Raw genomic sequence first — 12234 nt, 5'->3', positions numbered from 1 at the left:
TCACACAGGACTGTAGCGCCACCTTAAGTCAATAAGTAAGTACTAATTTTGGATCTCGAAATCTAAATGTTTGTCTACTTTTTGTGAACCAGCTGTTTCAGTATAGGTATCCAACTCTTTCAATAAGTTATATCTGAAACTTCATTTATTCAGGATACCATTTCTGCAAAAAGCCACAGTTGTATTTACACCAATTCGCGTCAGAATGACTTTTCCTTATAAAAACAGTCACCTCAAGAACGTGAAAGTTTAGTGGGTTAAAAAATCAATTTTTTGTATCTAGATCTGTCAAAACAGAAATTTCCCTTGTTTTTGAATCTCATTTGGCAAAATAAATTGATTTATTTTAGATTTAGGATTAAATCTACAGATATGAAAATTTTAAGCAGACCAACCTCTTTTTGCACTTACATATACTAATACAATTAAAAACATATATTTAGCTAAAAATTTGACAGCTCTACCGCACTCGTTAAAACGTACAAAAATTGCACCAATGACAACAACAAAAAAATAACAATTGAAATAAGTTTTCCGAAAAATTCAGAGGAAAAGAAATAACCACAGTCGCACCTTTTAAGGGATTTTTTTTCAATTTAATCACCATTGATTTACCATTCAGAAATATATTTGTGGTTAAAATTTAAAATTAAATTTTGACAGATGTGACGTTTGAATTGCGTTAAAAACAAGCTCGATAATTTAATTGATCGATGAATGACAATACAATTTATTTAAAAACGAATATTTTGTATTTATTTATAGTTTCATAATTGTTCATATTTTCTTAAAACTTTATTACTAAATAATAATTCATTTTTTTTTCTTCTAGGTTCTGTTTAATTGTTTTTACACTTTTTACAATTATTGCAACGGTGACCGTACTGCTGTCAGCTCCTCACATCATAGTGCAATAAAATAAGTATAATATTTATTTAGCATTAATAGTTTCAAATGTAAAACAAATTGAAAACAAACAACAAAAAAAAACAAAATTATTATATATTATTATTATTATATAAAAACAAACAAACAAAAATTTGAAATAATATTATTTATAGCGTTGTTAAATAATATTGTAAGCTCAGAATATAAAAATTAAAATTAAAACAAAAAAAATACTTCAATACACACAAAGAAAAAAAAACAAACATACATCATCCACACATACACACATATTCACATTCATTATGAAGGAAAAATAATTAAAATAAAAACAAATGCAAAAACCTACAATAATAGTAATTATAATTACCAAAGTAAATTTATATAGTTAAAAATTAAAAAAAAAAAAAAAAACAAAGAAAACAACTTGTAGATAATGAAATTTAATTAAAAAATAAAACACCACACACTGAAAACATACACATACAAGCATTATACACACCCATACACAAAACAAAAACCTATATAAAAAATAAAACTGCCGTTATTTATATGAATACGAAAAAATAATAATTATAAATATAAAAATACATAATTTGTAAAAATACACAAAAACCCAAAAAAATTAAAAACAAAAAACTAGTTAAACAAAAATAATAAATACATTGGACCTTCATCCATATGAATTTTTACATATATAAGCATATGAAAAAAAAAAAAACAAAACAAAAATAAAATATAAATATATTATTTATTTTTTTATTTAGGACAGATTTTATAAAGATACAGAGAGATTGTTCCTATGAAACACACAAAACAAATAAGAAAAACAAAAAATTATATGAAAAACAAATTAAAACAAAATAATGAAGAAAACAAATATTGAACATATTTATGTATTTTTATTGTATAAATAAAACAAAAATATGAATGAAAGTAAGAGAAGAAGACAGAGAACAGACAAAAATACAACAAAAATTGCGGCTGCGAACGAGAAAACCTACAAAGAGAGAGAAAGAGAGAATAATAAATTGCAAGAAAAATGCAAACAAAATGAAAATATTTTTGTTACAAATTTCTCATATTTTTTCTTAAAAAACAAAAAAACCAACACTAATTTTTATATAATTTTATTTTATTAATTTTAATCTAAGTGTTTTTTATTTGAATGTTTAAATAAAAAATAGAAAACAAAACTTTATACATACAATATAGTTATAAAAAGAAAATATATACATTAAATTAAAGAACAAAAATAGGAACACCATAAATAAGAAAATAATATTTATAGAAAAAGAAAACAGAAATACACAAAAAGAAAACCAACCAAAATTGAGAAAAAAAAAAACAAAAACAAAAACAACTCACTATAAAACTCATATAAAATGTTATATAGATATTATTATACCTACACTCATAAATAATGTAAAATAGAATGAATGATGCATTACAAAAACAAGTTAGAAATATATAAGCAAAATTTTTAAATTTTATTATTTTTAGTTAAATTTTTCTAATATGTTTTTCTATTTATTTTTATTTTTACTGTTTCTAAGAATAAAACGTGAAACGTGAAAAAAAAAATCCTAAATAAACAAACAATTTTAATAAAATATTAAAACTAACGATAAATTAAAAACAAAAATGATAAAAACAAATTTAAACAAAAAAAAACTTAAATCATCTATATGTAGATGGAATACTGATAAATATTTTGTTTTTTCAAAATTAATCGTATATGTTTAAAATATACGCCAGATAAATTCAATAATTATTAACTTTTTATTTTGTTAAGTTCTATTTATATTGTATTTTTATTTTATATTATTGTATTATATTTTTTTGTTATAAATAAAACAAACAAAAACTGACAACCTAAAAAACTAAACGCACAGAATCTCTAAACACAAATCTTTCTGAAAAACAAACAAATAAAAACGATCAGTCAATTTTCATTTCATTATGTGCTTTTATTTAATTTTAATCTTTTTATTTTAGCATAATTGATAAAATATTAAATTTAAGAAAAAGAACAAATGTCTTGAATAAATAAGTAAACAAAAATCACCATGACATTCTTTGGCACCTAACACTACATAAAATATGTTGAATTTCCTCCTAAACTTCTCTTCTCCTAAAACAGTGTCCTGTGTGTGTCGATTTTATTAAATTCTCTTAAAGTTACCAGGCGATCATGTTCGACAAGTAGGTAGTCTTGTTCTAAGAGTTCAAATGTACCAGGTGACAATTTGAACAAAAATTCTCAAAACTATCAGGCGATCATGCTCTTAAGTAGGTATCTGGGAAATAATTTCTTAGTACAAAATTTCTCAAATGTACCAGGCGATCATGTTCGATAAGTAGGTATCTGGGAAAAAAATGTCTTGAACAAAAATTTCTCAAATGTACCAGGCGATCATGTTCGATAAGTAGGTATCTAGGCAAACATTTTCTAGAACAACATTTCTCAAATGTACCAGGCAATCATGTTCTGTAAGTAGGTGTCTGTCTACTAGTAGTTTGATTCAACTCACACACAATCCAAAGCCCGATATCGGTTGGTAATAATTTTCTAGAACAAAATTTCTCAAATGTACCAGGCGATCATGTTCGGTAAGTAGGTGTCGTAGTTTCATTCAACTCACACACACTCAAAAGCCACGGGCAGTAATTTTCTAGAACAAAATTTTTGAAATGCACCAGGCGATCATGTTCAACAAGTAGGTATCTGTGCTAAGAGTAATTTGCTTTTTGAAAAAAAAATCCCAAACGTACCAGGCGACCATGCTAGACGAGTAGGTATCATTTTTTACTTACGCACACCCCAAAGTCGACTTGAAGAAATTTCGCAAAAACATCAGGCGATCATGCTAGACGAGTAGGTATCCTATTCTTCAAGCTGAACAAAATTTCTCAAATATCCGATCATGTTCAATAAGCAGGTGTCTTTTCTACGAGTATAGTTTGATTCAACTCACACACACTCCAAATCCCCATTTCGGTGGGCAATCAATCATTTCTCCAAAACAAAATTCCTCAAATGTACCAGGCGAACATGTTCAATGAGTAGGTATATTTTCTACAAGTAGTTCGCTTCCATTTTCGTTCTCCCTCACACACACTCTAAAGCCCCATGTCGGTCGACAAGCGATCATGTTCATTGCTTAGGTATGTTGTTCTACGAATATTGTCGGCAATTTTCTTAAAAATTCTCAAATGCACCAGGCGACCATGCTGGGCGAATAGGTATCTGTTCTTCTTTATTTTAATGTTCACACAACAAAACATTTATAATACACATTCGTATTAGTGTACCAAGATGTCAAATGGACAAAGAAGATGTAGGAGTGAAGAAGAAGAACATAGCACAAAACGATACCTACCTGTCCTCTTCTTATAAGTAGTCATATGCAAAATGGAGGGAAAAAAAAGGCGACAACATGATTGTTTTTATCAATAAGCTTTATTTGTGACTAAAAAAAGTGACATTTTAGTTTCTTTTGTTTACTTTTTCACATTATTGCTAAATTTGAGGCCTCCCCATTCCAAGATTTTATCACTTAACATCGATTTTACATCAAGAAAATTACAGGACACACAGGAATAATTAGTTTTTTTTTTAATTGAAAATGTTTTGTACTTACCTTAATAAAATGTATGGTTATTTGTGATCAGTGATCGTACCACACATAGTTTCTTTTAGAACTGACATTTTTGTTTCATTTCATTTTATTTTATATTATATATTTAAGATCGTAAGGAAAGTAGGGAACGTTTTAAATAACAAAATAGGAGGGAAAGACAGGATTGACTATAGCCTTTTCCATATACTTCAAGTGAGGCTAAAAAAAGAATTTTATAATTGGAAGTATGCACGTCCAACAAAATTGAGTATTGGCATCCCAAAAAGCTTGAATATTACTGCAGAAAGGTGGCAATATTTCTATAGGGCAGTTCTAATAAAAATATCGATATAACAACGATAGACATGAAAAGGTTTCGTCAAAAGTTCTTTTGCCAATCATCTTCAAAGTTCTTTCTTGGATTCTGTCCAAAAGACTTCGACTTGTTTAAGGGGCAATTCCCCATATAAATGCGAGCTATACTTAAGTTTTGGACAGCTAGATCATAAGAACTGAAACATTTCTTGAACCATCGTCGCGTCTGATAAATCCTAAGCACCTAAGCAGCATTTATATTTATTCTATCTCTATCATCTAAGTCTTGTTTTCTTTTTTAAATATCTAAAAATTTAAATTTTATTATAGACAAAATAAAATCATTTTTATAAGAAACCAAAAACAACAAAAAACACTTTTTCATGTATAAGACTTTTTCAACTTTTTAGAAATTTAAAACATTTTAAAACTCTTTAACAAAAAAAAAAAAAAGAATCTAAAAACTTTAAACTAAAACCAAAACAATCTTAACTCTTAAGTGGCAAACAAAAACAAAAAGCAATTATGCATTTTAATAATATTATATTTGTACAGTGTTTTTATGACAACGATTATTTTTGTTTAACTTTATGTGTAAGTACCTAACTAGAATTAAACTTTATTTATTTTTAATTTTTTATATTTTAGGTTTAAAATGTTCACAAACTCATGATAAGTTTAAATTCTAGGATAGCTCTACATATATTTAAAAAGAAATGAAATGACCCTTATACGCATCAATTGTTCAATAATTGGGCAGGTTCAGACAACATAAGTGACTTCATTTGCAGTCAACTTAAATCTCTGAACGTAAATGTTGACCAAAGCAACTAGTGTCATGAATTTCAAATTCAGAACCTTACTTCGCAAACCTTTTTTTTAAGTTCATAGTACAAAAAGTACCAACAAAATAATTAAATAATTGTCTACAAAACACTCCTCAGGCAAGCTATAAGTCCATCACGATTTGTATTTGTATTGTCAAGAAATATTAGTTATCTCTTTTGACATAAGATGCCTTGACTTACAAGTTAGGGAAATTTTTCTTGACTAACTTTACAGTCAACTTTCCAATAAAGTTGCCTTAATTGAAAGGCAATTTTTTGACAGCTGGCCATTAGATGCTAGAAACTTGCCTTACTTTCGAGTCCCTTATGTTGTCTGAACCTTACCATTGTTTAATGTCAAAAATGATGTAATCAAATTGACAGATCAATCCTTTTAATGGTGTTTTCCATGAGTAAATCCAGATTTCCGTCAAAATTTGGATCAGGCAGATTTTTACAGCTCCTTAAAAATAAGCAACATCAAAAATAAAATACGAAAAATAAGAAATACTCAAATATTAAATAAAATGGCTCCGTTTTAAGCTAGAGGAAATTATTTCTATTATGAAAATTCACCCAATGTAAATGGGGTTTTGGATATCTCAAAAACTTATAATCTGAAGTCAGGTTTAAAATCACGAAGTCTGAGTTTTGAAAATGGCTAAAACTCGCAAAATACTTCACCTGTTTTAAAAAAACGAAGTGTTTCATCAAGAGGTAAGATTTTCATACTGAATGAATAACAACAATTTGAAAAATATGCATGAGCTTATACAATTTTCATGGTTCATGTCATACTTTTAAAAAAAAGCATTTCTTTGAAAGAACAATGAAAATTTCATATATTTTCCAAACCATTTTCAAAGTTTATACTTTATTACAGAATCAAGAGCCACAAAAACTCAGAAATCTTCCCATAACCTGAGGAAAAAGTCTCTTTAGTTTGTTTGTTTTCTGAGCTACTTGAAATGAAAACTTTGAATCGGGAAGGAAGATGGCCACTTGACTAAGTTTTTTGTTAAAGGAAACGTCTTTAACTTTAAATAAAACTGCGAGATCTGTAATTTTAAGTTAAAGACTATAAAGTATACGAATGCTGCCGGATCTTTCTTAAATAAATTGAATGACAAAATAATAACATCATTTTCATATATAACAAAAATTATTAGTTTACCAAAGCCAGTATCTGTTTTTTAACAAAATATAATAAAATCAATAAAATATTATTGAGGAAATGAGTGAAACTTAGAAAAAATGTATTAGCTCAAGGTTAAGTTCAGGGTTCTCCTTTTTTTAGTTTTAAAAAACACTTATCCTCACCGCATATACTTGCGTCTTGTAATTATTTTGTTTTCAAAAAAAAAAAATCAGATAAATTTATATCATAACTTAAGATGAGGAAAATATTAAATTTAATAAAACAAAATTAAGAAGTATTTTAATAATTTAAAGAACATAACATAAATTAAAATTATTGGTTTTAAAATAATTACAAACAACTAGATTTCTTGTCAAAAAATGTCTTCCAGAATATCTTGCATTTAAAATATTTTATTACCTTTAAGTAGTTCCTTGTTTGTTTAAAGTGAAAGTGTTCATACTTACCTACATCAACATTTTTTAATATATTTAATATACATCATTAAATTAGTTTAAACAAATTGATTACATATTACTCTGTATATACGAAAAAAAGAAAAACAACATTTTAAATGTCCACAAAAAGTATACCAAGACGACGCACGGTTTGAAAAAATAATCATTTTCTTAAAAATAATTATAAAAACTCAACAAAATTTCCAAATACAAACAAAATAAATCCAAAAAGGATTTAATCTAAAATAATAATAACATAATTCTTAAGCTAACAAAAATAATCGTTGTCAATATTTAGACATATTATTATAAATTATAACACACAAACATTTTCTATCTCTATCAACAAAAAAAAGGCACTTTATTTGTCGGTATATACGTAATTATTTGTACTTTTATAGAAAACAAAAACTTATTAAATTTAATAAATTTTATTTAATATTTAACAAAAAAAAAAGTTTAAAACAAGAAAAACAAACAAAGAACTGCATATTGCACTTCTCTTAGGCAATTCATAATGTTTTCTTTTAAATATGTATTTTTGTTTTATTTTAATGTATTTTTATTTTTTTTTTACATTACAAAATATTTTAGGTAAAATTTAAATTAATATTAAACAAAAAAGAAAAAAAAATCACTAAATGTTTCCTAAATCCGAAATGCCATCCGGAGGCAGACTAAATACGAATTTAAATTAAATTTAATATAATAAAAACAAAAAACAAAACATTACTAAATAAATACTAAAAAACAAAATATTTAAGTAATATTTTTATCTATACACTCAATTAACATCGAGAAAAAAAAACTTTTTGGATGTTGAACTTTATTTAATTTTTCTGTTTGTTTTAAAGAATGAGAAAAATAAATTTAAAGAAAATGCAAGTCACTTTATAGTTTTTATTTCAAAATTACAAAAGAAAAAACAAAATCTCTATAAAACAAAAACAATAAAAACTAAATAGGAACAAATATAAATTAAAAAAAAAAAACAGACAATTACTTTCGAATAAAATAAAATGCAAAACAAAAATAAGAAACAAAAAAAAGGATGAGTAATATTTATTGTGTAAGATAGGATTTACATCAAATATTTACGATAAGGCAAATCAATTACCTATTAAATAATGAATAATTGCAAAAAAAATAAAATTATTACAAAACAAAAAACAATATAAGTACATAAGTTCGTTAAAAACAAGAAACATTATTATGAATGATTATGATGGAAATGATATATATTTAAAAATATTAAACAAACAAAAATTGTGAAGATAGTAAAATTAAAAATGTGCAAAGAAAATTATATTTAATAGTGAATGAACATTAAATATTAAAATGAAATAATAATAATGAATGCTATAAAAGTCTGTTGTCGATATACGTTATTGACAGACAAAACTTCGTCACATTGACGAATAAAAAATAAATGATATTGAATTATGTTAATAAAGTTTAATTATGAAAAAAAAATACAAAAATTATTCCAAGTTTTAATTTATTTCAAAAAGGAACTTATTCGTGTTAGTTTATAATTATTTGTACGACCCGTAGCGTGATGGTTAGAAGGTAGGACTATCATGCCAGAGGTCTTGCTCAAATCCTCCCTGCGTATAATAAAGGTTTTTTTTCCACAAGTACAATTGAAAAATTTTCCAAAAGTAATGCACACTGGAATGGTTGAGATTTCTAAAAGTCACTAGACCAAGTTTTCTATGTGCTGCTGCGCCACTTAATTTATTTTGTTTTTCTGTTCCCTTCTTTTTTTACACTTCAGAATTTTCAGAAAGTAGTAAGCTTATAGCAAGCGTCAAACTACGATCAGAGGCTCATCATAAGTGCATATGTTAGTTGTTAGTAACAAAAATAATACAATTATAGCCTAACATACATTGATTCATTGATTTTTCGTTCATGGGGGCTACGTGTCCAGCCTACTGCAGTCTACCAAGTTTTATTGAACATTAGCGCAGCAAAAAGGTTTCGTATAACTCATTGTTATAACTCTTCCGAAATTGTCCTTCCTTACAAATGGGGCCCACTCCCTCGATCGTGGATTAGGTGTCTTTGACTGAGCACCCAAGTCTCGTAGTACTGGTATGATAAATAGTCTCTTGAAGAAGCGAAGCTTCGATTTGAATACTCAGCGGGCTTCTGGGATCTAACAATGATTGTCAATAGAGTCATTCATCGTGAGGTTTGATCCCACATAACTCCTTTCAAACTCCTTTGTGATTATGGAAATCTTCACGCCATAACATTTTTTTTCATCTCTGTAACGAAAATCAGCGTTTTATATGAGGAATGTTTTATCGTGATTTCTGGCTCAAAATTCCCGTATTTAGGCTGATGAGCAATCCGAATAATACCGAGTGCTAAAATCCATTAAAAACAACGTTATGATGTAGTTGAGCAAACGTAGGAACGTAGAGTGGAGGCCTATCATGCCAGAGGTCTGGGTCAATTTATTTCTGTGTTAAGTACTGCCTCTTGTGAGAAATTGACAAATCCTGCAAGAGTAATAATTATTATCAGATTAAATGCTTTCTCAAAGTAGTCGTTCCTTCCCTTCCATTCCTGACATTACCTGAATGGTTGAGAGTTGTGTCTAAGCCTTGGTTCTCTATGAGCTGTTGCTCAACTTAATTTATTGTATTCCTCTGTTGTCCCCAGCTGAAAATGGAAACAATCTGGGGCTTCATATTACTTACTTACTTCTCAGCCTGACCGATGACTTCGTCATTCTTAAACCATCGAGATCCAGTCCGAACCTCTTTCAACATGCTTTTCAACATTTGCCGGTTCTTGGCAGATGCAGGCCATCCAGTTGCGCACTCCAGGGCTTTGGGCATTCTGGTCTATGACATTTTTCCAGCAGATTCATGGTTTTTTCCGTTTTCTTGTACCATAAACTGAAACGCCAAGGACTTTCCGGTGGGATCTTCTTTTGCAAAATCAGTCTACCGATATATTTCGTTATATTGTATATTGTTATACCCACGTTTCGTAGTACAGTTAGGATAAATAGTCTCATACAGGAGCGAAGCATGAATTTGAATACGCCGCCGGCTCCTTAGATCCAACAATGTCACATGGATAATAGAGTGATTCATCGAGAGGTTTGATTTTCAATAGACTTTTTTCCGTTCGATCACAAATGACTCCTTTCAAAGTCCTTTGTCGTTGTCACCATGGAAATCCTCACGGGACAACAGCGTCTCCAACTTTATAACCACAATTAGCGTTCTATATGAGAATTGTTTTAACGTGATTTCAGGCTCTAAATTGCTATTTCTATTTCCATTAAAAACAACGATATTTTGTGGCTTAAAGGCTAATGGTGGGATATTTTGGCCACAATCCTTTAAAAATGAAACAAATCAGAATGTCATTGTTATTGGTACCCGTATCGCGCCATGTTTTTGATTTTGGACTATTTTTTCTAGGGATTTGTAAAGTTCCGGGTCTTCAGGAATAAGCCATGAACGATTGCGAGGTATATAAAAAAGACGCATAAAATTGGACGTTTTGAATGGAGCACCCACATCTACATAATATTAAATTGTTCTTTTAACCGATAATATACATTTTGAGTTCACTTTCAAATGTATACTTTTTTTTTGTTTAAATTTTAAATCAAACCTCACGATGAATAACCCTTTAGTTTTTTTTAAATCCATAAACCTGACCATGACTTAAATTCTATTGTACAAAATCATTTTCCTGCCAGTACTCACTAATGGATCCGAAGCTTTGGTTCTCATTCAAAAGCACTCCGACTTCTTAGCATTTTGGAAAGAAAAGTTTAACGGATAAATTTAAATGAAGAAGGACATTTTGGAGACGCTACGTAGATGAACTGCAAACATGGCATTGTGACATATAGCTCTTTAGATTCCGATGGGCAGGTCACCTACCCCTCAAGAGAGAAGACAAATCCTCACTGAAAGTTATGTATGGTAGATGTCGTTATCCTTAAATACGCTGGGGATCAACTAGTTAATGGGATAGATGGAAAGACTGTGTAAAGGAGTCCAGGATCGATGAGCCGGTGATGATGCATCTGAAATACCAACAAAAATCAAAATATTTAAATCCTGAAAAAAAGACTAAAGCGTTAACAAAATGATACTCAAAATTTGATTACATTACATTTACTCATCCGCTGAAGAACTGTTAATGAGATTTGAGATTCCCATCCAAAATTTAGAGCTCGTCGTCGGTATGTTCAAGATCTTGCTGAATAATTTCAGTACGTGTTCATAGACTTCGAAAGCAATTTGTTAGATTTATTTCCCCCTTCTTCAGGAAAATTAAATATTGGCAAGGTCTTAGAACCTGAAGACGGAAATCTTTATTTCAAGCAAGTAGTCCATCTTGCCTCCATATAGATTGTCTTTGCTTAATTTTCGTTGGGGCAATTTATTTCCAGGGAGATTCACGATTAAAGATCAGTAAGATTTACTGATCTGGCTGTTCTTATCCCCATTAGAAATAGTACAAAATATTCGTTTTCGAAAATATTTGCTTTCGAAACGCATTACAGAGGCCCTACTCTGGTCTCGGCATGTAGTCGTTTAGTAAATAAGTATCCCAATATCAATATCTCACTGAAGCACATGCAGCGCAACTTGGTCGGAGGACCCTGTTTTCTTTTGGATTAGTTTGGAAGACGCCTCTAAAAATGTTTGCGAATGTATTAAGACTTTGTTGGCTTTCAAACAGGCCATTTGGTCGTTTTTGTTGGATTTGGGATCGATAGATATGACAACTCTGACGGCTTACTGATCAACTGGAAAGACCCAGCCGTCTACCACGTAATCAACTATTCGAAACAAGAAGGTTTATCAAATTGACTCAGGCTTAGACCGATAGGATAACTTCTTTTTACTCGAGTACATTCTTATAGGACACGAATTTTAATAATTCTCTTTATTAACTTACTTTTTATGACTTCATTAATATTTTTTTGAAATAAAACAATCATC

At 28.8% G+C, this 12234-nt stretch overlaps 1 protein-coding gene across 1 annotated transcript in view; it reads left to right on the top strand.

Moving 5' to 3' along the window:
• Nucleotides 1-2347, top strand: part of LOC129943480 (neuronal acetylcholine receptor subunit alpha-7) — a 387414-nt gene extending 385067 nt beyond the window's left edge. The window contains exon 13 of the mRNA XM_056052973.1: nt 833-2347. Within this exon, the coding sequence (XP_055908948.1) occupies nt 833-917 (85 nt within the window). The 3' untranslated portion in view covers nt 918-2347. The remainder of the gene's footprint in view (nt 1-832) is intronic.
• Nucleotides 2348-12234: the final 9887 nt, after the last annotated feature.

The sequence above is a fragment of the Eupeodes corollae genome, chromosome 1 (assembly GCF_945859685.1).
Source record: "Eupeodes corollae chromosome 1, idEupCoro1.1, whole genome shotgun sequence".
Lineage (NCBI taxonomy): Eukaryota > Metazoa > Arthropoda > Insecta > Diptera > Syrphidae > Eupeodes > Eupeodes corollae.
Note: the sequence above shows the minus strand (reverse complement) of the source record. Positions and strands in the feature narration are given on the sequence as shown.